Raw genomic sequence first — 26,852 nt, forward strand, 5'->3', positions numbered from 1 at the left:
GCAGCACCAACAGAAAAAAAAGCCATCAAACCAAACATGAAGTGGCCATAATTATTACAGAAAACAAAAAATGTGAACAAATGACACAACCTTTACAACCTTGGTTTTTTTATTTCATTCAGGTGTGTTGGTAATAACTTACCAGACATCAACAGCACTATCTTACATTCCTCCATTTACACTCAGATCACAGGACACAAGCCACACCGTGAGGATTAATAAGCTCTCCGCTGGTGGCAGAGCCCTCTCAATCTGAGCTCCACTATTATGGAATAATTTATGATGCTCAGAAAGTCAAACACCTTTTAAATCAAGACTGACAACCTGTAGATGTCTATATATGTCCACTCACTTGCTGTGATTGTCAAACTTGTGCCTTTCAACAACAATATAACTTTAAAAAACATTAAAATATCATATGCAAACTTTTGCTTAAAATCTAATTTAATATAGTATAAAAGAAATGGAAAATGAGTCATGACTTTCAAAGAAATGGTCTCACATGGTACGTACATGGTCAAATGTTTGTATAAATAAACCTGTTTTCGCAAACATCTGTTCACGGATCCAAAGTAACAAACTGCGTGCAAGATTCTAAAGTTGTAGATGCAGATTTTTGGCCCCGTCTTTACATTTCGTAATGATATTAATTTATCACAGTAACTCTGACAGGTTGTTGACCAATTATTTGTTTTCAGAATCGGTCTACCCAACTTTAAGAGCCTGCAGCAGTGCGGAAAGACAAGAAGCTATGTGCTCTCTGATTGGACAGTTTGACTTGTCATCGTCCAGTTAGATGTTAGAAATGTAAAACCGAAGCCAAAAATCTGCATCTGCAACTTCAGTGTCTTGCATGCAGGTTTTTTCTTTGCATCTGTGAACAGATGTTTGCAAACGCACTTTTATTTTTTCTTTACAAATACAATTTTCTTGTACAACCATGCAAATCGTTTTCTACAAATTCACAAATTAATTTCTCAGGCAGGTTTTTTTTTTTTTTTTTTTTTTTTTACTGGTCGGCAAAACTTGATTTACAAATACAAACTCTGAAATTTCAGTATTTGGAAACATTCATTTATAGCTGCAATATCTTTATGGCTTCATATTGAGCCCGTAGATGACCCCGTTGACATGGATTTTGAGGTTAGTGTCACCATAGCACTTACATAAGGCTGTGCAATAGAATAAATGGGTTGGCCTGTTTACCAACCAGACCCAGAATCATCTGCTGCCACGACCTACATAGAGTCTTCCACTTGGATGTTCAAATCTATAAATAACAGAAGTGGCAAGTGTTTTGATGTGATGGGTTTTGTTGGTAAACTTGCTCGTTAGAGTTGCCTGCACCGTGGCTCATGTGTTAGTTGCCTGGAAGGAAATTTGAATTCATCAACTTTTTGAGAAAACCTAACCTCTGGGAATGTGGGCTTTGCTGATTTCATAATGTAGTTATGACATCTACATACAGTAGCTGTTGTTGTGTCCACTTTCAGCTGCAAATAACTGTTTGACAAAAGGTACATTGTTTTCTTCAGTTGCTCATATTCAGGCAATAAAAGGTTGATTCTTTTCAGATATGTTGAAATACATTTATTGTTGACTTCTCATCGTGTAAAGTTTCTGATATTTGCTTTGTTAACTGTGCTTTCAGACTGCTGTTGTTTTGTTTTTGTTGTTTCCTCTTTTAAATAAGTGCAAATGTTAGATTGCAAAAGTTAGTATAGCTTATTAGAAAATGTTGGCTTAGGTAAAGGACTTACTAAAGCAAGGTTTATAGAGTGGAAGTTTGCATTTATTTGCACATTAATCATCTATTTATGTATGTATAAATTATTTCTGCATGACATAATTCTTAGTGTATTTTAATAGCTAGCATCATTTACTTGAAACACGGAAGTCTAAGCATGGCTCGGTGATGACGTAATAACATTTTTGGTCATTTAGCAGTGGCTAACGTTATCTGGTTTTGTGAGCAAAAGCGGGCATTGAAGGGCTAAGTTTCACAAATTTCCTCATATTTCACAGTTGACATGTTTTTTTTATCATTATTTATTTATTTATTAGCAAATATGTTAGTTCTGTTACTGCAGGGTGCCGTTGAACAAGTCAGAAGTGCATAAACCTGTCAATCAATGCAGTGAGCTATGACATTTGTTATTTAAGATCTGTGATTGGCTGGATGTTAAGGAAGGTGGGTTTACTCATGTATACCTTTTGGGTACGTGTGTGTGTGTGTGTAGAAGGTGAGTTGGAGAGAGTCAGATGTTTAAGCTGTAAGCAGCTGCTTGCAGAGCTTTTGTTTTTGGATTTTTCCAAGATTCTCGCTGTCTGGAAAGCAAACAAGAATAAAAAGCCTGAAACTAAATGAGCTCCGTCATCTTCTAATATCTGTCTGAAGGAAATCATTAAGCAGTGAAGCAGTTTATTTTGTGCAATTCAACTTGTTAACATATTTTAAAGACACTGATTTAAATTTAACCTTTTGTCCTGTTTCAATACATATTTTTTTAACTTATTTAACTGGATGTGGTTTTGCTAAATTTAGGATTTGACAAAAACTAAATTCTTCCTTTTGCAGTGAAATCTGAAAACAAGGACAAGCAGGAGAAGGCGGACATCATCTCCAGCAAGACAGATAAAATTGACGCCTTTGATAAAAAAGAAGAGCAGCAGAAGAAGGACATCAGCCCAGACACCAACCAGAAGTCGGAGAAGATCCTCAAAAATGAGGAAAAGATAGAGAAAATGAATACAGACAAAGATGACAAGACCAATGAGAAGGCAGAGAAGGTAGACAAGCCGGAGAAGATCAACAAAGAAGACAAGAAGGAAGAGGAGAAGAAGCCCACTGAGAAGAAGGAGGAGAAGGGAGGGAAAGGCCCAGCCAAATCTCCCACAGGCAATGGCGGCAAGACACTGCCAAGTCCTGACAGCAAGAGCAAGGTAAATCTCACACACACACACATACACGTTTCCCTGTATGCACATTGGTGCAGCCAAGGTTGCAGGGCATCCAGAGGTTAATAAAATGGTCTTGTAACCCCAAGGTCATTACATCTCAAAGCTTCTACCACTGCCTGTTTGGTAAAACTTCACAACAATATTGCATCTGTGTTGATGTATATTGTGTGTTTGTGGCACTACAGTGTGTATGCATGAGTCAAACATCTGAGAGCTGATTTTCATTTCATATGCTACGTGTGGACTGCTCACTTAATTTCATTTGATGCATTTATAATTTACTCCTCAAAAGCTCTCTAAGGTTGTATCGATTGCTGATTAAATTTGATCATTTATGACCCGTTTTGTGATTACCATATGGTTGCTCTCTCTGCTGCCATGTCACGCTAACATTGCTGTAATTTCATTGCTGCACTTCCTTTCTCTCTCTCTGTCCTCCTTTTTCTCTCTTTCTTTCTTTCTTTCTTTTTTTTTTTTTTTTTGTTTTGCTTTTTGTTTTCACTGCTTCTTTAAATACCATTACCACCAGCCTGATGTGGGTTCAGCCAAACCAAATTCAGCCAAATCGCGTCCATCCACCCTCTCCACCAATGACGAGGCCAACTCGGCCAAACGCCCCTCCCCCACCACAGCCAATAAAAAAAGCCCTGCGACCAAGGCGACAACACCCACCACTGCCAAGAGGCCGCCAGCAGCAGCTGGTTCCAACAAGGCTGCTAAGGTAAGTTTATAAAATGGAATTAAATGAACAATACTTGATTAATCACCTGAGGGAGTTTTTTTCTTTCATTTATTAGAAAATCATTCATCAAAATACAATAAACCTAAATTAATCTTCTGCAGCATCTCATTTAAATATATGTTTTGCGCTGTGTGTAGACCTGCTGGTTAGAAGCACTATTGCTCTAAGTATTTAATCATAGGCCCTTAAGGAGTTGGTCTTTTCCAATTCCCAGCATGCATTTCTGGAATCAGATCATCTAGCTGTACTTGTATATTGTATTCTATTTTTAGTAGGGCTGGTAAGTGAATTTTCCACAACTACTGTGCTACTTTTTAAAAGATCGATTTCTAGAAAAGAGAAATTTACTAAAATGCAGTCAAAGCTTAAACTTGAAATTTGTAAGTTTGTAGACTGAAGCATTGCACTGCTAAATTAACCAGTTACTTCTTGGGCAAATACATTGTCTTTATGGTAGAATATGTCTTCTCAAAATCTCTAAGATACATCTCAGCATCTGTTTTACTCTCACACATACGAAAGTCCTCTATACCACACACACTGATACGCAACCATACCATCGGTTTTTCCTTGTAAAGCCTGGACATTTTTTTTGCCTCCAGCATGTACAGCCAGTACCTGAATTTGACCAAATAACAAGTGTCCACTGACTTTCTGTCAATCTGAGATGATCTCACAAGATTATGCTCTAAAAATGTTGCAATACCTAAATTCAGGTCAATTTGGCATAAAGATGTTTTTTTTAACTTTAGTCTTATCACCTTTACCACAACATTATAGTCCAAGGTCTATTCTGAGAGGTCTGTATTTAAAAAAAATCAGATATTGTCATATGGAAATACTGCTGCTGAAATTCATTCATTCCCTTTTTATCACATTCAAAGTAAATAAAGTACAATCATTAAAATAATGAAAACATTTAAAACTACTGAGGCACTAGATTAGCAACTGCTTTGCTTGTAAAGATTATTAATTATTATTATTAAGTAGAGTCATGTAGCTACCGCTTTTAACTGATCATACTGTGTCCTGTTGAACTTGCCACGCTTGAGCTCCTGTGGACATGAGTAACTGGAATGTGGTGTACTCAGAGTTCCTATAGATTGAGACTCATAAAAGATGTTTACATTATCTGCACAAATCTCTTGCCTAATAAAAATTTAAAATCCCTTATAGTCCTGCTGGACTTCAGACATCTCAGACATCCCTCTTTCCCTAATCAAATTTTCAATCTCACAATATTAAAATCTCAGCCTCCTTCCTTCTACCTGTCTATTGTGGTTTTCAGGAACTTGTTTTATCCATCTTTCATCTTTGGTTTTACCCTCAGCTTCTGTCATTATTGTGCCACAGACCAGGGCAACGTAACCTTCATGCACACAGCAGTGGACATATGCAGACCTAAATGCAAGAATGTACATTAACACTCATACTCTTATTCACAAAAGCACCACCCCACAGCTGCTTGTCATCTGTTTTAATTTCCAGACTCCAGAAAATGGTACAACCGAGAAACGCCCACCTGTACCAAAGGCCACACCCACCCCCCGTTCAGCTGCCAGTAAGAATGGCTCACCTGCCACAGCCACAAGCAAAACTGCAGGTACGTGCACATCATATCTTTTCCAGTATTTCTACACTGGCTTTGCCTGTCCCCTTGGACCTGGGTCCATGATATAAACATTGTTGCCTCAGATAGGGTCTCCATTCATAGATTTACTATTGCAACATCTTCTACTACAAAACCTGAACATGAACAATAGCTGGAGCATTGACTCATTGACATTGACTCCTTTCCAGGCTGGAAGCTAAGTGAATTGCTGCCTTATGTTGCACTTTATCAAAGTCAAGTGCTGGCTTTTGAAGACACCATACCGATATTTTTATCTGCACATCACAACAGTATCTCGCCTCTGGAAGAGAGGGAGCGATGAGTCAACCTGTGACTTCTTTCTCAAACAGACGTTTAGGTGTTTATACACTTTAGCTTTGCACCCTCAGAGAATATGATTCATTCACTCAGCTAACAGCCATCGGTGTTATGCACCGCAAGGTTCAGATTTTCTTTTAGATGCATGAACAAATATTACTGTTCAAATTATGCATCTGTGGCATTTTACCACAGTTACAAACAATACTCCCCAGATTTATATTTAGATGTCTGAACAGCAAAAAAGATGAGACTAATATTCAGCCAACCTCTTTACAGACTAGTGAAGCACCTGGCCCTTCAGCTGCTACATCCTTGCAAGTATTTTTGGAAGTCTCGAACCAGCCTTTTTAATTCTAATGGGTTATCATTATTAATGACAAAGAGTGAATGTTAGCCGTTTTCATACAGAATACTAAAGCTTGGTTTAAATTACTGTATAGCTACATTTCATATTTTATATGTTTTTGGAGTGATAATCTGCAAAGCAACTGTTAAGGTTCAATAAATGCAGCTGATTAAAACGTGATTTCCTTTAATAAATGCTGCTGGAAATAGAAAAAGATGTGTGTGTTCAGGTAACTGTGTTACTGATGGAAACAAAGTCAAAAATGAAAAAAATGCAATACTAAAGAAAAGGGCTACAAGAGACTCAAAATATAGTGCAGTCATTTCATTTTGTGTCAAAAATTTGGGAAAAAAAAAATCATCCAGCAAGCTAATAAGAACTCTTTCATACAAAACAGGCAGAACTTTATTTATACTCTCAGATAAATAATAGAATTTAATCTGTGTTTAAAAAAAAACACACATTATGAGATTATCCATGCACCTGCCCATCTGCTTGCCTTTTATATACACAGTTAAATATTTAAATAATAGCAGGTGAAGTACACTTTAACTTACAAATAGCTTCCAATGTCATGTTTTTTATGTGTTTTTTTTTCTTTCTACTCACAGCAAACAAGAATGACAAGACCGAGAGCAAAACAGGAGAGACCAAGAAACCCAAGACTACAGGTAGGAACAAAATAACATAATTTAGTTTGGTCCTATTTTTATGAGCCATTAATAAATGCAAAAGCTGCCCTAGAGTGTCCATTTTATTTAATCCTGTAATTAAAGTCCACGTTAAGTTCACAGGATAATGTGTTAATCATTGACTTTACTTCAGTGATAGAACAAGCTTCTACTCTGTTTTGTCTCAATTAACCTCATGAATTATTTTCTAGAGCTGTGCTAATACCTAACAAGGATCCCAAAGATTATGATAATGCTACTTACATTTCTGTCATAATGTGGCAAGTAGCAGAACCAAAGAGCAGACTCAGACCACAGTTGGAAAACTAAATATGGGTTTATTTCAGAGGCAAGTGTGTAAGTTCAACAGAACAGAGGGTGGAAAAATCTGGAGCTCACAGGTTTTACTTGAGAGTTCTTCCAGGGAGGAATGTCAAAGTAAGTATTCATCCCAGCCGGGAGTCACAGTGGTTTGGAAAATTTTATTAACTTAGTTGTAATTTGTTGGGCAGAATCCCAGAGGGAGTATCTGGGCAACTGGCAGTAATTCAGGGACATTTGCTTAGCAGGTGGAGAGTGGGCAGACATGTGAAAAGGTGGCTGAGTGGATGAATCTAGCTGGAGGTCTCCCAAAGTGAGTAGATTTCCAGGAAGGCAGTGGTTCCACAGGAGATATCTTCAGTCAACTGTAAAAAAAAAAAAACAAGGGGAGATCTATTTATGAAACAGTCTGAACAGACTATAAGTAGTCTGGATAACTAAACATTCACCACAGCAGCAAAGACAGGGATCTTCTGAGGCAGAGCAGGTGTGGAGAGGATGACTTGAGTTGCAGAGGCATCGCCCAACAGCAGATCCCAGCAGGACATCCCACCAAGCACTACATCCACTACTGAAAGCAAATAAGTTAAGAGAAAAAAAAGAGATTTCTAGCCCAGCCAGACGCTTAATGACGATTTCAGGTTTCACAAGAAATGATTAAAACTTTAATTCTTAGCTGTTTTTCCTCCGCCCACATCTCTGTAGCCCGTCCTCGTCCAGTCTCCACCACCACTCCTGCTACACCAGCTGACACCACTAATGGTGAATCCGCCACTAGTCATCGCCGCCGGGTCATCACCAAACCCCCCGTGCCTAAGCAGAGCCCTATGGAGAAGAAGTCAGCGGCTCCCCGTGCCCCCCGAACTCCCCGACCCATCAACGCCCCGACACCAGACCTGAAGAACGTTCGCTCCAAGATCGGATCCATTGACAACATCAAGTATCAGCCTGGCGGAGGGAAGGTAAGACAAGCGAGGTCTATGAATAATTCAGAACAGAGTTGTACCTGTCAAAATTCCTGAAATGTGGCACAGTAATTGTCTTGTATCAGCAGATGATTTGACACTTGATGGTTAGTAATTCAGAAAGCTGCTGCGTGATCTACATCATAATAACATGTTTTACACAGATAGCTTCCTCTCTACCGGCGCCAGACCAGCTCTCATATTAGATAACAGACAATCTCCCCTTGAGAAGTTTTCAATTTCAGCTTGTTGAAAAAGAATCAGAATAGTTTGCTAAAGAAATATTACAGTTCATTTGTAGTTCATGTGCTTTGAAATAAAGAAACTGTTCAAATTTCATCCATGTATGAAGTAAAAGAAGTAACAGAAATACTGAAGACAAGAAAAAAGTAAGTGGAAAATTAAATACACTGTACCCTTGTGCATTTACTGAGCCACAGATGCCTGGAAATGATGTCCGAAAATGACGTTGACAAATATTTCCTTTTTGTTTTTTTTCTTTTTAGATTTTGCACGATATTACCATCAACATAGTAATCTAGAACTAAAAATAAAATAAGGTGGTACAGGAAAAGCTAACTTAAAAAGAAAAAATATCCATACCATCATAACATTTGCAATGGAATAAAAATCAAAGTAAATGTTGTTTTTATTTTCTTTTTTTTTTACATTTAAATTTTATATGCTTTTAAATTTTAAGTTGCTGATACAAAATACTCTCTTGAGTAGTGACTTGATGTAGTGACATCTGGTAGTACAAATGACTAATTTAACTCTCTTTTACTCTCTGTTTACCAGGAAAGAGCATGAAATGTATAATCTAGAGCTTGTGCTTAGTTTGTCTCTAATGCTAATTTGGACCTTTACTTGTTTTCTATTGCTCTGATTTGACACTATAAACACTTTTTAGTCTGCGTTTCCATTTAATGACTGACTGACATTTAATGCACAGTTTCAGATTCAGTTGTCTATGATAAAACATACGCACATCCAATAACATAAACTCATTTTCAATTTTTTCCCGAAATCTGTAAGAACCAGTAAACACAAAATGTTTTCTTGAACTTTAAAATCTGCATCCCTTTTAATTACTTGAAAATAAATAAAAAAAATTATTAAAAATACTCAATGTAATTCACTATGTTGCATTTAAATTAAACTGTTTGCCCTGTCCAAAAAAAAGAAACGAAGTGGTCTTCGGTTCTTCATTCTTGAAGCATCGAGGCTTACTGAAGTGCAAGTCAAGTTCACAAAGCACTTTTCTTAGTTATGCTTAAGAGATGGCAACAACACATCTCTCTGATTACGTCTTTCCCTTTTCAGCTTCATTAACTTTCTCTTCTTTCACCTTTCTGTTTATTCCCTCTGTCTGTCAGTTTACTTTAAATTGCAGCATTATTAGTATTTGTTATTGTCTAATGCTGCCATGAAAATGATCCTCCTCACATCCATCACACTGTCTCCTTCCCTGCTGCTCTAATATATAGAAACTTTCAAAGCAGTGTAAAGTGCACCTTTGCAAATGAGATACTTTCCTTTCAATGTGATAAAATTCCCAAACAAGTCCATCTCGGGGGAGAGGATTGCGCTGTTGCTTTGAATCACAGACATGATCCTCTGTTTGCTTGCTCTGCCTTGTGATAATATGTCAGTCCAGTTTATCGTCTGGCCATCTCTACTGGGTTGTTTGTCAGAGTCCAACTTTCACTTGACTGCAGTTGTTAAGCTTCAAATGGAAGGAGTTAGATTGTGTTAATAACATCTTTGTTTGTGCATGTGTATTTGTGAGTGTATCTCTGTGTGTAGATGTAATACAATTATTTTGTTTCTTTTTTTTAAATATTTAGCTAGTTTACCTAATTGCTTTTAAACTGATTATTTTGGCAGTTATTTCAGTCGGGGTAATGTTTTAGGATTAAGAGGAAAACTAGACCTTTAAAAAGCCCAAAGGGAGAGATTTATCATCTGGAATGAAAGTTCACTTATGCAAAGCCAGAAGTTACACAACATAAGAGCTTTATGCTTACATTTTTTGTTCAAGTTTGCAGTTTTTAGGGCAAATCTACATTTAATAAAAAGCCATTCCATATTCCTTACATTTTAAAAAGCAGTTTCCACTCTGCCTCTGCAGCATGTTGTACCTACATGTTAAAACAGTAGCCCAGGAGGGACAAGGACCGTAGGCAGAGGATGTTCAGCTAGCTGCAGTTAGCAATTTGCACTGCTAGATGTCACTAGACCCTAAAGTGAACTGCCTTGGAGGGTTCCTCTTATTTGGCATGAGAGATGTTTGCACGACATGAGACAGAGACAGAGGACAAGCATGTCATGCCAGAAGTTTGGTTGTTGGAAACTCTGGTCTTTATCTACATTAAACCTGAGGCTAGTAGTCATTTAACTTTGATAAACATAAAAAAAAAAAAACATTGCAGTGTGTCTCACTTAGCTGTTCAGAATTATGCTTATATATATTATACAAATAAGCTGACAAATAAACACATACCATTAATTTAGATGTGTTAGTATTTGTGTCTTTGTACGAGACTATTAGAGAGGCTAGCAGCTTTCAGGCTTCTTTATTAGGCAAAGTTAATCAACTCTCGGCCTAAGCTAAGCTACAAACCAAATAACTTAAATCAACAACTAAAACAAGTCCAACAAAATACAGCATGTTAATTTGTGCGCTTATGTGTGATTGGTGAATCTATTTGTATCTCCTAGTGTCCATACTTAAAGCTAATGGCTGGTTCTGGCTTCATGGTTAGCAAAGAAACAAAATGTTGGTGAAATGCCTGTTTTCGTTTGTTTTTTATCCACATTTCATTCTGTGGCCTTTCTTTGCATTTCATTTGCATTTCTTGGCATGCATTCTCCTTTTTATCTACACCCAGCTTCATATGATGCTTCTTCCACTTGTTGGATTTTAGCCTATTAAAATTAGTGTAGAGAATTAACCGTTTCAGTACGGCTGGTTCTAAAATTAGACTAATGTAAAATGTTTCAACGAAAGAAAAGTCAGCAGGGGTGTATCTCCAGCTGTCTGCATCAAACAATATAATAATAGCACTGCATTCACTTATTCAGGTAGATGTGCTCTGTTTTGCTAGCTCTGTGTCATTTTGTTTCCCTCATACAGATTTGTTGTGTTGCATGTTTAAATAATCTCAATTTCCATGATTAATAATTTGCATCCGGCAGGACCTACATGGTCTTCCATCCTTAGTATAGGAATGTGAATAATAATATACTCCAGGCATTTTTTTTTGCTGTTGTCTTGAAACTATGACTTAGCTGACACACTGAGTTGATATTTAACTGTCTTGTTTTTTGTCACTTAATGCAAATCTGAATTTAATATTGGTACTAACTGACTGTAAATCATTGTCCTGCTGCTCCATGTGCTGTGGTTTCCTGCCATTTTTAATGATTGCTACCTTCCATCTGATACAATCCACCTAATTCTCTCACTCAGTTGGACCACAGACACATCTGGCATCTAACTGGTGCTTCTAATTATTTAAAGTTTTTCATTTATCCACACATGTGGCTGGTGCAGTCAGTTCCTTTGCTTCTATTTGATTCATAATGTTTTAGTTTCTCATGCAATATACCATTTTGAATGGCTGTAAGAGCCCATGCACTCATCTGATTAATTCAGCCTCATGATCCCACCCCTCCACCTGCTCCTCCACCCTGTTGTGCTGTGGCATGTGGTTGGTTGGAGGTTGTATTGACCAGGGGGCTGGTTGTCTCCTCAGGTCTCCTCCACCCCGAACAACAAGACATCAGACCCCTCCACACCTGCCGCCAAGGCCAGAGTGAGTCCCTGCCACCTCACACACCAGTACTCCCACATCCTCTCTACATTCACCCCATACACCACCCATTCAGCATCCACCCAAGACACATCACACTGTGCTGTTCATACCTACAGATGAAGATGACTACAAATCAAGTTTGCACTTGTTTGTTTATTTATATTTATATCTATTTATTTATTTATTAATAAATTATTATTATTATTAATCAGCTATTGTCTTGGAAGATATCCAGATATAATGTGTGTGTGTTCATATTCAGCTAGCAGTGTCCAATGTGATTTTTAGTTTAGCATTGAACATATAAAATTTTTTTGTTGTGATTAAATAAATTTAATGAGTCATAAAGATTTTAATACATAGCTATACCTAGCATCTACCTGTGCTAGACATAGTACAGTAAGCCAGTGGTTAAAGCTAACATGGTTAGCTCTCTTTTTCTATCCCGTTATGAAGGTTAAAAAAAGGGAACGTATTAACAGAAAGTTTGCACAAGCTAACCTTGGCAGCTTCAAGAAGTCATTGAGATGTTGCATAAAAGCTGCTTTTGGATTAGACTTAAGGTTTAAGATAATAAAGTGACTAAAAAAATAATTAAATTTGAGTGTCACCCACAAAGAACATTATGCTAGTTTTGGGGCCCCTTTCCGTGGCATAACTTTAGAATTCAATTAAAGCATAGTACTGTATGAACTTAGCTTCCTGGCAATACATTATATGTCATTTAAAAAGCTGGTTTACTTCCTTTTAAAATGGTGCCACATTTATAAGGAAAATGCATTTGTAGGATGAGCAGTGGAGTTCACTACTACTTTAGACTACTTCATTTAACATGATTGCTCACAAAAACTGCTGAGTCTCTAGAAGTTTTTGTCAGCAATCATGTCCTCATTGCTTTACCAGTGAGTACTTCTGGAATTTTTCATAGCAGCCTTTAGGAAGTGTTTTTTTTTTTCTTTTTAATTTCTTTACCACTTTCACACATCCTGAATTTCATCATAATATATCCGACCAAGTACATCATCTTTTTAAGCTGACCAGTACAATTATCCACACCTCCATATCCATGTGGCCTCTCTCTGTTTGATGTTACTTCTTGTACAGAAGTAAGGTCCAGCTGTGTTCCTGTGTTATCCTAACTTTGACCCAAAGTTGGCATTGATATTAGTGCAGCTATGGATGAATGGTGCACTTTGTACCGTTCTTTCATGCTGTAATGAAAAAGAGAATAAAAGAAAAACGTAGGAAGAAATAAATTGTTGGCAGCCTACATTTTCAAATGTGAAACATTGTTTGGCATCCTATTAGTCTGTGTTTCCTTCGACCCCCAATTGTTGATTACAAAGACAGCTGTCATACAGTGAAGGTAAGAGAAAGTACTGAAAATAACCATGCACATTCTTCATGGTGTTTTTGTTCTGCACTGGTGTGCTTTTTGTCAACTAAAGGATCACAAAGCTGTTGTGTTTATGCAGCAGTTGTTAAAAGGATCATATTTGGTCTTAAACTTGTTGCACCCTATAAAACATGGGTTTGGCTTTTTTTCCACACTTGCAGTAATAGTAAATATTGTCAACATCCTGCATTGTCCCTTCAGCTTGCTAGCTACAATTTAAGTCATTCTTCAGGGTTATTTACAAGACATAATGAACCAGAACTGCACAGCAACTGGATCTGTCCTCATGAAATCAATCAGGATGTTGATGATGTGCTATTAGAGAGGAAAAATACAGAGAGGAAAATTGTGTTTATAGGCTGCTGCTTTCTGTGTGTGGCGTGTGTGTGTGTGTCCTCACGTGTTAAGTGTTTGTGAGCTAACAGCTCAGTGAGTCATCCACTGCTGGTGCCACCTGCGTCATCATGCCATAATCAACCAGGAGAAGGAGACTTAAGACAGACACAAAGAGACGAGAAGGTGTCTAATGTCTGCTGCAGGTTTTTTTTTTTGTTTGTTTTTGTTTTTTGTCTTGTTTTGTTTTTACAGTACAACCACAGAGGCCTGCTGATAACAAAACAGGACAGCAAGGATTTATCTTTATGTAAGGTAAATGTGGGGATAGTAGTGATTCCTCACTGCGTGGACTACAATAACATCAGAGTTTGTATAATTTCAGAAAATAAGACATTAAAAATGTCTTTAAAAAAAAAGTGGGTTTCTCTTTACCTCCAACACTGATATTTTTCTTTATACACCCTCTTTACTGTACTTTATTTAAGCAAATTTGTCTGAAGATTTTCAATGAATAAAGGATGCACTTTTTTTTCCTAGTGGGTCTTCTACTGTTTATGTTGTTACTGGCCAAATACAGACCTACTGATTGTGTTACATTGAACAAACTCCACAGTCTCAGTGTCTTTATTGACCTTCGTGTTATTAGAAGTTCCATCTTCTTCTATGGCTTTCCCATATTTCCATGGAATATTGATTACAGTGTGAGTTTTGTCTGAAAAGATTACTGAAATAATATCTTCGAAAGCTGCAATAGTAATGATATATTAACAAAAAAGAAAAAGGAAAAGCTGGCTAAGTGACAACCTTTGTGGCTGCAACATGATGACAGGACCTGATGTCCTTCTAAGTCTGGCTGTAAAAGCATATGAGTCCCCATAGACCCCAAACATTAATGGCCAACTTCACAGCAGAAACAAACATTCTTGCACTCTGGTACAAAATGTGTTTTGGCATCTGTGATGAATTTTTCGGCTAAAGACAGGTGTGCAACAATGAATTTTTCTGCATTTCACAATGCATTTAGTGAGACTTAATATCATGAATTATATGAACAAGTTTGCTTCAAGTGATGGGTAAGTGCTTCGTCTGTGGCTTAATCGACTTGCAGTGTCCTCAAGTCTCACTCCAGTGTACCAAAGTACCAACCAATTATTTGCACTTAATCCTTATATCTGTTTATTGTGCTTATGGTGCCCCTAATTTAGTTTCATTTTATATTTCTAATGTTCATCTTTTGCCACAGCTGGAAGACTCTATAGTCAACAGTGTCTTCAAACACTTTCAGATTCAAAACATTTTGTAAAAACATTTTGTAAAAACATTTTGTAAAAACATTTTGGCGATTTCATAAACCTTTGTGTGATCAAGACTTTTGATTTTGATATTTCTTCTGCTATAATGCAGAGATCCTGACTAACCACACCATAATCATGTACTTAGCGACTGTATTTTCATAGACAAGCAGCAGGGCAGTGCAAAAGACTTTTCCTTGCTTTTTCTTGCTCTTACTTCATAAAACCAAATTCAGAATACACTTTTTTTATTTGGAATTTCCTCTGTGAGCTGCATGTGTTAACACCAACTCACTGACTGGTTTTAGGATTATTATTTTGCATGCATTCTGTCTCATCTTCCAGTGTTTGTCCTGTGCTGTTTTAATGGTAGCTGATGCTGTTTATGGAAGCACTCTGTTGTTACTCAGTCAGTATCCTGATCTTTTTACACTTTCACGTACATTTGCAGCTAAGAATTTGTCTCATAAACATCCCTAATTTAGAGCCACTATTGCCTTGTTATGTCATAAACGTATTGTTGAATCAGTGACATGCACTGATCATCATATAACAATTACTCAACTAATACGTAGAGGGAATCTGAATAACAGAATCTCTTCCATAGTTACAGTATGAGGCTACTCTGTTTTCTGTCAACTTAAGCTGCCAGCTGATCTGCTCTTTTCTGCTGCTCTTGTCTGCCTTTCTATTCTACATCTATTCTTTCTTTTCTACTTACTCTCTTACTTTATTTCTTTATTTCTATCTTTCTTTCTTTTTCTTGTCTGTGTGTCTGCTTGCCCGTCTTTAGGTTCAGATAGTGCACAAAAAGCTGGACTTCAGCCACATCACCTCTCGCTGTGGCTCCAAGGACAATATCAAACATGTCCCTGGAGGTGGCAATGTAAGTACTGCTGCAGGTGGAAGCAGACTCTGGTTAGGGTGGACACAAATTGCTTCTCCGTTTTGTCTTTAAGTCCCATCTAGAAGTTGCAATTTGTGTTCTAGGAAGCCAGTTTATATTCTAAGCCTGTAAATTTGGTTCACTATTTATGAACTGTTATTACATTTAGCCCAATTTGGCTGTATGTTTGCACAAAATACAATTTAGCTGAACTGTACTTTTAAAAAGAGCTCATTTGGGACAGTTGGCCACATGTATGTATGAAATCTGTCAACATAAATTATCTGTAAAGCTCTGCTGATTGGTCTTTTGCAGAGAGATGTGGAAAATGTAATTTGAGCATTCATCTGGTATGCAAGGAAATAGAGTTCAACCATAAAAACTTTCTTTCCTGTATCAAACATTTACATGAAAGCTTATCATTTCCCATGTAACTAGAAATGAATGCATTAATTAGCACATCAGTGGCTTGCACTGTTTGCACTTTTGGTTGATTTCACTTTAAATAAACTGACCACAGGTTCTGGTATCCACCCCTCCTGATGTTGTTTCCATCTGCTCTTGACACCTGCACTATCATATTCCATCTCTTGGCTGCTCTCACAAGCACCGGTTTGCCATCTCACTTCAGTTAATCACATATAAAAGGTATATTTAGAATAACCCACATTTTAATCGATTATTTGATTCACACTATCAGAGTCTGCTCAGTTTTAAAAATCAAGAAATACATTGATAATGCTGGTCCTCTTAAGTTTTAAAAAACTGACTACTGTGTACTATTGTGTCTATAAATACAATTCTGCAATTATATTTTCTCTTTTGCCTGTAACATTACCAAATAGGAAAGCTACAACTTCCCAACAATTCTCCTTCTGCCATACACATTGAATCAAAGTGCAGACAACCTGTAATGTTTAACATGAGCACAGGATGGTCATGTGACTGCTCCCAAGAATTGGAATCTTACATCTGCCTTGCTCCCCCGTGTACCTCCTATTATTTGGTCTACTGTTATTAACAAACAGCTAATGTCATTTCTACATTGATTATAGTATGGTTATTTTCTGTTGTTTGACATGCAAAAATAAAAAAAAAAACTAAGATTTAATACGCAAATCTAAGATATGTAGTAAAAAGTTTTTTATTTATTGCTGCAGTGTCATTTTTTCCTCTAAATATATTCCTGTATATTAAGAATTTAACCTTTCAAGCTGCCTCCAAAGTGTCAAAGCTCTGGGTCAGGCAGGTATTCACAGTTAAAGGTGGTTTGTGTAGTGATGGTCATTTTCAGCTCATCATCACCCTCTAGTCTGTTGTCAAATTTGTAAATCTGACTGACCATAACACACAGTGCCAGCCAGGTCATTAGTTCTTAAAATTAATCTGGAAAAGCTGCTGGCAAGCTACTTAGTATTGGAAACACACACTTGTAGTGTGGCCATGGTCTAATAGCCTGTCCTGAGCTATCTGCAGGAATGGAGATTCATTAAGCAGCCTAACAAAACCAAAAAAAAGGCCCTTAGTTGCCCTTAGACCAGGGCAAAGAAATGAATCTGCATTGTTTGATAAAATGTTTTGTATCATATGCAGCTCTCCTGCATATAAACAGATTGGATGCTGAAGCAAAACATGGCTCGCACTATATGTGGTGCCCTAACAGGCAATGTTATGACCTTTTCTCTTCCCCAGGTGCAGATCTTGAATAAAAAGGTTGATGTGAGCAAGGTGACATCCAAATGTGGCTCCAAGGACAACATCAAACATAAGCCAGGTCCAACTTTAAACTTAGACTCCCCCCTGTTTTTCCTCTCTTAAAACTTTTATTGCACCATGTTCTTTACACTAATCTTCACTTTTTAACCCAAGGTGGTGGTGATGTGAAGATCGAGTCCCACAAGCTGAACATTAAGGCCAAGTCTAAGATTGGATCCCTGGACAACGTGGGGCCCGGGCAGACCAACGGACACAAGGTCACACTTTAAAACCATCAGTATAATTTTTAGTCAAACACAGTTAAATTCTCTGGTTCTGCTGACTCACTGTGCTGTTACTGACCAACACCACTAGATGGCGTAGAAGCTCAAGAGTTGAACCTTAGAAAAACTTTTCTTTGTCCTTTTTTTTTTCTCCATCCTTCTGTGTGCCCTTGCTCTTGTCTATATTTGGCTGCAGGAGGAGAAAACGGAGGAGAAGACATCTCCACCCCCAAGTGGCACTCCAACAACAGGACAAGCAGGCGTTGCTAAGGCAACAGCGCCAGAAGGTGTTGCTAAGGAAAATGGCATGAAGGAAACTGCGCCCTCTCCTTTTGGTGGAGACGGACTGAGGGAGCCCCTTAGCATAGATAAACGCATCACTGAGACAAGTGGGTATAAAACACACACATATACACACAGCTATCATTGTTACAGCACTGACCACATGCAAAGCAATGCCCTCCCTGTTGTTGTGCCTGTAGTTTGTAATCTGTAGTAATCTTAGTTTGAAAATTCTCAACTATACAAGCTTTTTGAGCACCTTTAGCAACATTTAGCAAAAAACTGGACATCTATGCAAAAAAAAGTTGTTCAGTTTTTAATCTGCAACTTTTTCTTTGGTGTAAGTTTTTTTGGTACTGTTTTTAATCAGAGGTCATGTAGAGGACTTCTCTAATGCAACTCTTCTTCCCTTTGTAATGTAAAAAAGAAAATGTAAAAATTCAGTATACATTAAAAAACAGAAATATACCTTAATTTAGATGCAATTTAATTTGCAAGTGCATGCAGCATAAACATCTACAGGTTGTTTTAGCTGATTATAGTTACTACCCAACTCTGTGTACCTATACTAGCTCATTTATAACAAGGTTGAATGAATTCTTTTTACCATGGTGTCTGCAGCACTGGTAAAAATAGCCATCAAATGAAATTATAAAGAGAGCTACAGAGTAAAGATTAACTGGATAAATTCATCTTCTGTACTGCAGCAGGCCTCCAGACTGGGAGTTCAAAGGAGCTGCAGCCTCTTTCCACCTAATGGTGTTGTCAAACACAGTCTAATTGATGGATGGCTCTAAATCTAATTCTATAAAAAAAAAATTATAATAATTGTAATTTAAATGTAATTTAAATGAACCTGCACCAGACAGAAACAGTGTATTAGGGAGACACCATCTGGTCCAGTTTCAAACTCTTTCTCTGTGTCAGTTTTCCCTCCCTTTTTTAATCAGGTTTCCTCTCCCATTCCTGTGTTATCTGAGTCCGGTATCTTTTTCTCCACAGACTGAGTCCCAGCGACCTGCAGACTTTGGCAGGACACGCATGGCGCTCACTGACCTGCCAATCAACTGACCAACCAACTTACCACGGCGCAGTCACTTCCCTCTGGCCCCGCCCTTCATCTCGCCCACCGCAGCACCGAACCGACCGTTCTCCTCTCAGTGTTTCTATGGGGTCCGCCTGCCAGCTTCTTGCTACCAACCCTGACCTCTGAACCGCTCGATGTCCCTGGCTTGACTTTTGGCCCTGTTAACTACAGAGAAGACCATTTGGTGTTTGTCTGTGAATCTCTGTGTGGGGTCCCACCAGCTTCTTATCTGATAAAATATCCTTATTAGCACTGAGTTAGATTACCTCAGCCCTAAATCCTAAATATAACTACCCCAAAACAAACACAAAAAAAACTAAATAAACCCACTATTGCACATAGTGAGTATAATCACCTTATTCATAGATTGTTCAAGCTATGACTAGTTACTGTAACACTTGTCACTGAAATTAACCTTTCCTCTGGTCCCTGATTGGCCTTTCACATTACAAATAATTCTATATTTCCCAGCTTTGTTGGCCAACCTATGCTTCCTTTTGTCCCTCCTTCCACTTCCAATACATTAGATATCATCAAGTCATGTCATGTCATTATTACCCTCGTCTCACAGCTAATTTCAAATTGTTTCACTACAATTCTCAAAGTATTGTTGCACTAGTTTGTCCACTCAAAATCCTTTACAATAATGTTGTTTTTATTATAATTATTATTTGCACAATTAATATCCTAATGTTCAGAGTTTGTAGAGATGGATGCAGAGAAGACAGACTTAATCTAGACTGAAGTTGTTAATTAGAAAGTCTGTAAGCAAAGATCCATGCAAAAGTTTCTTCAGTGTCAGATAATTCCTGTGTCAACTGTACACAATGTGACCCCATGATTATGCTGACTAGAATTAGAAACATAATTTAATTATATCATTAGTGCAAGATAATCATCAACATATTGAAAGAGAAGAAATAGATGAGCTTGGAAGCTCCTCTGGCTCCAAAAGGATTTGGCACATTGGTATTTGACCAGATAGTCACTTACTAGAGATTGCACTAGTAGAACATAAAGGAGTGATCTATAACAGGAACTTTTGACACTTTATGATAAGTATAAACTCACAGCTTGATCTCCCACTGCTGCACCTTTTAGTCCCTGATCATGAAGGGAATCGTACAGGGATAATGTGTGAAGTAATTGTTGGTAACAGTGACAACCGCTGAGTCACAGGCTGCTTTTGAAAGGCTCAATCATACCAGCACATTAAATAGCATAAATTCAGGCAGAGTTAACAATATACAGATGATAACATGCATTAGTGGAATTGCCTCTAATGTATTCCGGAGATCTATGGTTTACTTGCAAAGTAAATGCAAAGTAAAATCAGCTACGTAGTTTGCATCAACTTAAGCTAATTTGTACTAAGAGCAAGATGTCTTGACAAAGTTTGAAGTATTGCAGGAACAGAAACTAGTGTTTATTATAAAGAAAGTTTTCATACCGTATTTCCTATGTTGCAACTTTTATTCAACCTTCCAGCATTGAAATAAAAACTGTTAAAGAGGCAGAAATCAGTTTTCGCAATTGTGCTACAAAGTCTGCAAGCTTAACATGTATGTAGCCCCTCCTCTCGGAAAGGGATTGATATTATGTACAATCATCAGTACAAAATATCACAGCTGAATAAATGTCATGGTACAGAAAAAATAGAAACTCAGAAAGGTTTTATGATGTCCAACATTTGCATGTTTCTCCTGCGGTATACTATGGTTTGAATATTTCTTTTTATACCATGCTATACATAGGTCTGATTATTTCCCTTCTCTGGGAATACTAAGTATGAAACTGTAGCAACGGTATATTAAACAGTTATTTACTGTTTACATTTTGCGGGAACCTGAATCTGTAAGGCTTTAACTTCGATCAGGTCGTAGCTCAAGTCCACAAACTAATGTGGATGTATTAGCTCTGCAGGTTTTGAAAGTTTGCTTTGTGTTGATGAAAATATTATAAAGCCACCATAAAATAATACATTAAGCAACAATATATCAGTGTAGTTTTAAAACACTTAACCTTTGTCTGCAAATAAGTCCACATACTCAGATATGTGACCATTTGCATGACATAAACCTGGGGGTACCATTAAAATACAGTCTTGTTAACTGTTTTCATATATGCAGCCCTGTTGTACAACATGAATCTGTCTGAATTGAAGGCTTTCCTGCTCCATTAATTCCAGTTGTACACCTGCACCCCCTGTAAGGGACTCCAGCAGTTACCCTTAGATTTACAGTTAAAAGAGATAGACCGATAGCACCTTCCTCCTGTTACACACATGTGGCCCTGCAGAGGACGGTGAGCCTGTAGAGCCAGAACCTGATAGTTTTCTCACTAACATACATAAACACAGATTTGTATAGGTATAGGAAAGCACACATGCTTGATGGTGTGCATGCCCCATACATACACATACACTGCAATACACACAAATCATCCGTACTACACCGTAACCAACTCTTCGTGTTTTAATATTCTTAAAACGATGATGAGCTGTGTAGGTATGTCCTTCCTGTCATAGTCAATGTCTAACATTTTCCACTTACATTCAGCCATCCCCACCTTTCTAACTCTTTATCCTCCATGCGTCTCACTCTAGTTCTCTGACAGCAATACAGCAATCTTAGTATGGAAAGCCTCCTGTTACCTGAACATAAACATGACGTACAGACAGACAGAGATGGACAGACAACCACTAAAGTCAACTGGTAGGTTTGAGACAGGAACGAGTTCACCTGCAGGGAGGGCAATCGATTTAAGAGAATAATGTTACATTCATGGCAAACCTGAAGTTGGAACTTCTTTGCAACTTTATGGCGATTCTGGTAGATTGAACCTACAAGAACACCAACCACGCCTCATGTCATGGGCACTTAGAGTAGCAGATGATCCAGCTTCTAGTTATCTGCCTCTCTGTCTGGCACATAATTTACCCAACATCTGTAGTGTAAATAGATGAGAGTAAATAGCTTGTAAAATGTCTTGTGTTCATTTTTTTTATGTTATTTTTTTTTTTATTTTTTGTGTAGCATTTCTGTTTATTTTATATAGGATATCACTGAATATGTGAAAATATATCAAAAGCATGCATTTCTTGAATGTTTGAAAAAAGAAAAGAAAAAAAAAAATCCTATTACACTGGACAGCAGGAACTGCCCAGCTCCAAAATGCCATGAATGCAGCAGTATTTCAGTGAAGGTCCAAGAACGGCCACAGAATTCTTGTGTTTGGACCGTCCAGTGGCGTTTCAAAAAGTCTTTCTAATGACCTAATCTGCTTTTATAAAACAGTAATTTCACATTTAATTCTGTCCTAATCAAATCTTGAGTAGGAATAATCCTGGTGGCTACCATTTTTAATGAGTTTCCATTTGTTAAGCATAACTCTGAAGAGTTACAGTATAGGTGTTCAAGTTAAGAGGTCACTTGTATATATAGGCTATTCAGTTTTGATTCATTTTACTTCTACCCAACACTGTGATGTGGCTTTGATTTAGAGCAAAATTTAGACCAAAACAATTGCTATGAATCACACCGGTAATACAAACAGGAAAGGTCCCTTCCTGCTCGCTGTGCATTAAAGGCTGGGATGGTCTCTGTTGAAAACACTGGGATTTTCAATGCGTCTGTGACGTGCTGCCGTAGTTGTCAGATGTGTGAAGTGTTACTACTGCATCCATCCTGTAGAGAGTGCTGCCTAGCCTCTGGAACACTGATAGTCTGGCTCTTTGACTTTTAACAAAAGCTGACTGAGAAACCTTTACATCTCCATTAGAGCAGCCACAATAGAGCTCCATACTGTCTTCATTTAAACTAGAACTATAATATTGTGTCTGGAACACTTAATACTATCCAAATCATATGGAACGTGTACAATTCCCCTAAAAATTCAAAAGTCCTGTGCACTTTGAACACAGTCTTGTTCATTTCTTGATGCACTCAAGTGATGTAACTGTACTCAAGTTGCTTTACTGTATATTGGTAAAACCTTGTCAGCTGTGTACTGTGCGTGTGTGCTTCTGGGAACAAAAAAGTTCTGTTAGTTAGATAACTTATGATAATAAAAGAGCAAGTGATCAAATAGTCAGCAATTAAGAATAGCTAACTAAAAGCACCATGTAAGCATATTTAATATTGTACTGTTCCCTCCAAACCATGCCCATGACTTGGCTGAAAGTAACACACGTCACATGACACATGCGTTGATAATATGTGAAAACAATAATGTGAACTTTTCCTCGAGAGCAAAGACATGACAGCACTTTGACAGATGTAGGCGTTGGATTATGTATAGGCAAATAGGAGCGAGTTGTAGTCTTTTTCTGTGTAAGAATCACATTGTGAGAGAATGTGGTCGTGTGAGGGGGTGAGCTGCTGTGTATCTTTGGTGAACACGTTGGTGCCCTTTAGCATAGTGGATTTTAGCAGAACTTTGGTCATTGGTGTTGTGCTGTTGGCTTTGGCGGTTAAACACTCAACTCTCCAGTCTGCCCTTGTGTTGTTCTCTTAAATGTTAACTGGTTGTATCATTCTGCCCAGGCTGTAAAGTCACATTTTGTGGTCATATTCATATTTTAAGGGATTTTTTAAGGTGGCCAAAAGGCCACAGACCTGGGCCAGATGCATTGAGGAGCTCCAGCCATGACAAGTTTCCATGACAAGTGCAGAAAGTTAGCCAGATTTACTAGGAAGTAGTGAAAGTTTGAGTAGAGTTAAAACTCAGCCTGCTGGGATTGTGCAGAGTTGTGCATTCAGTGAATGGAGCTTATTGATGCTCTTGGGATTAAAGTGAATGCAGCATTGTTTCTGTTGTACCACATTTCAAAGTTTCAAAGTTACCACAACAGTGAATTTAATCAATTTAAACAGGCAAATTTGTAATACTGCTAGAAATACATACAAAGTATCTCCTTTTCATTGATGTTGGACCAGATATTGGTATATTGGGACTTTATAGAGACAACTTTATTAAAGAAATGTTGTAGATAACTTCAAACTGAGGGGCCTGATAGCACTTCCTGCTGCTAAACCACTAGCAACGCTCATGATACAGCTAACGACATGACAAAAATTAAAAGTTCAGTTGTCCACTATTTAGACTTATGTATTCTTTAAACTAACACAATCAATTTTGGCTAGCATTTACTTGTATTAGCTTATCTAGTTCCAAAATCTTGATCACAAATTAAAGCTAAAACCATGCCCTGTTATAATTTTTTACAGGTTTAATTTAGCATCAGACTTTTCCTAATTCAATGAGGAAATTTAATAAGGAAACAAGTGGAACATCACGTTCCTTAGGATGATAAAGGTCTACCACAATGACAGGTTTAAATGCACATTATTCGTTTAGTACACCTTGCCAGGTGTGATGTGAACATTGCTTTGCAGCTTGGACAAAGAGTAATAACCAGACTCACCCTGATGTCTGCTCACTACTGTTTGATTCCCCAGATGTAGCGCTTGAACAGCACCCTTCCACTAGTATCTCACACTGTCCCTTGTATATAGACACCACCGTGTTTTTATCACTCCAGGAATATCTCAAATTAATTATTTGACAAGATAAAAACTTTAAAAAAAAGCTTACTTCTTAACAGGGTGTTGTGGATGTTGCCAGCTGAGCGTTCACGTTCATGAACCCGTTACTGTTTAGCTTAATAATGGTGTTATTATAAGACTGAAAGCATAAAAAAGGAAAAGTGTACTTTTTATTTTTTCAGTCTGCCTTTTTTCAGATTAAGAAAAGGGCTGCTGAAGTTTCAAGAATGTTTTTAAAATGTCTTTAAGATGCAAGATTATGAATACATGTATGAGGTTTGTCTCTGTTCTGTTAAGAAAGATAGACGACACATGGGAACACTAACTTCCAGACTCAAAGTGCAGAGCGGTAAGGGAGGCAGTGTGTGTTGTGTTAGGCATGACCTGATGACTTATTGCACTGAGGCTTCGCGGAACAAAAGAACACACATTAAAATTAGCAAACTTGGGTTCGTTGAAACAGGAGGTAGCAATATGATAGGTGTGAATAGCACTGACACACACTGGCCAGCTCTCCTTTTGCTTACCACCACTCCCCAGTCAAACTAACAATACCTGGACTTAGTCTTTTGGCATGTGGTATTAAGTCATGTCTTGTGTTAGCTCCTGTTTTGACACCTTAGCATTCCTGCCAACACTAGAATGAATCAAGGCAAGTATTGGACCAAATTAATCTCATTCTTTGTCAAATATAGTGGAACATTATGGATCTGTTAAAAAGCAAATTGTTATTTGGTGAGTGTAAACTCAGTTAAAGTTCATAATGCCTGAAATGTACCAGAGTAAAAATAAATGAATAAAATAGAAATAAAGGGAGTGTTGGTAGATTTGCACCTTGGAGCCCCAAGCTGTGTCTCCCTCCTACAAAGGCTTCGTAGCTCTACAGCACTGAAAAAACAGCAGCTTATAGTTGTCTCTTACTACATATAGTACAGTTGGATATCGCAATTCCTGACTGGCTGCCCAGTAAACTCTGCAAGCTGCTTAAATGTCAAGGGGAGTGCAAAGAGAAGTGTTGAGCTGAACATTGTCTGCTGTATTTCAATCATGTGGGTGTCCTTACATGCCAACTGTTAAATGAAAAGTGAGACAGCTGACAAAACAGCTTTCCTTTCAGTACTGTAGGGTGAATTCTCTGTAGTGTGGGCTGTATTGTTATGTAGGGCACAACACCATAGCAAGAGCATGCAAGAGACAAAAAAACAAAAAAAAAACAAAAAAAAAAAACTGCTGGTTGTAAGAGGCATCTGTTCTATTAGATAGCGCTCATCTCCCCCTTCAATTCTGAATATTTGGTATGAAAGAGATGTTCATTGTGATTAATTGTTAACTAGTGACGTGAATATTAATCATGAAATAAAAAGATGAGCAAAAGATCAGACTGCTGTTTTTTTCCCCCTCTACACACACACACCCTATTCAGAAAATATAAATTTTCATTGTATTGACTGAACTCACCAGTGAAGTTAAAATGCATCTCACTGTTTTTACCAGGATGTGCACAAATGCTTCTTGAAACAGCTGGTTAAAAGGAAAAAAAATAAAACATTACTGAAGAGCAACACTATGCTACAGTATGCTAGGGAGGCAGCATGTTCAGCATTAATAGTATCTTTACAAATGTTTGAGTTACCTGCACCACAGGTACTAATGCGGCCCTATACCATCAGAGATGCTGACAACAGACAGTTCAAGTCCATGATGGTATCCATGATTTCCAAAACTAATTTCAAATTTTGATTAATCTGACTACAGCATACAGAGATTCCTCCTGATTTTCTTAAATCTTTTATAGTACCACAGATGGTGGGATCTTCAAAGTCTTTCCATTTTTACAATGAAGAACATTTTTCTTCACTTGCTCCAACATTTTTAGATGCAGTTGGTCAGAGATTGGTGTACCTTTGCCGACCTTTACATGTGAAAGGCTCTGCCTCTCTGAAATGCTCCCATTATTCTCGGTAATGTCACTGACATGTTGTATTTCAACCAAATTAGTTCCTAAAGGCTAATCCAATTTTTCTCATCCAATTTTTTTTTCCAGTTACTGTTCCAGCCTTTTGATGCCCTTGTTCCATATTTACTGAGATGTGTTGCTTCCATCAAATTAAAAATGAGCTGATATTTTCCATTTAAATGGTAAAATATCTCAGTTTCAACAGTTCTTATGTTTGTTAAGCTCTATTGGGAATAAAATGTGGGTTTATGAGATTTACCAATCATTGCATTCTACTTCTAAGTTACAAAAACATTTTTTGTTCGAGTTGGGGTTGTATAGTACTTTCATCTAA

At 37.6% G+C, this 26,852-nt stretch overlaps 1 protein-coding gene across 1 annotated transcript in view; it reads left to right on the forward strand.

Moving 5' to 3' along the window:
- The window catches only part of map4l (microtubule associated protein 4 like), a 100,968-nt gene extending 75,044 nt beyond the window's left edge, over nt 1-25,924 (forward strand). The window contains exons 7-17 of the mRNA XM_041992126.1: nt 2,579-2,943; nt 3,491-3,682; nt 5,192-5,306; nt 6,594-6,653; nt 7,680-7,936; nt 11,698-11,757; nt 15,575-15,667; nt 17,360-17,441; nt 17,537-17,640; nt 17,843-18,035; nt 18,931-25,924. Coding sequence (XP_041848060.1) covers nt 2,579-2,943; nt 3,491-3,682; nt 5,192-5,306; nt 6,594-6,653; nt 7,680-7,936; nt 11,698-11,757; nt 15,575-15,667; nt 17,360-17,441; nt 17,537-17,640; nt 17,843-18,035; nt 18,931-18,935 — 1,526 coding nt within the window. The 3' untranslated portion in view covers nt 18,936-25,924. The remainder of the gene's footprint in view (nt 1-2,578; nt 2,944-3,490; nt 3,683-5,191; nt 5,307-6,593; nt 6,654-7,679; nt 7,937-11,697; nt 11,758-15,574; nt 15,668-17,359; nt 17,442-17,536; nt 17,641-17,842; nt 18,036-18,930) is intronic.
- The last annotated feature ends 928 nt before the right edge of the window (nt 25,925-26,852 follow it).

This window comes from Melanotaenia boesemani, chromosome 8, assembly GCF_017639745.1.
Source record: "Melanotaenia boesemani isolate fMelBoe1 chromosome 8, fMelBoe1.pri, whole genome shotgun sequence".
NCBI classification, from domain to species: Eukaryota; Metazoa; Chordata; class Actinopteri; order Atheriniformes; family Melanotaeniidae; genus Melanotaenia; species Melanotaenia boesemani.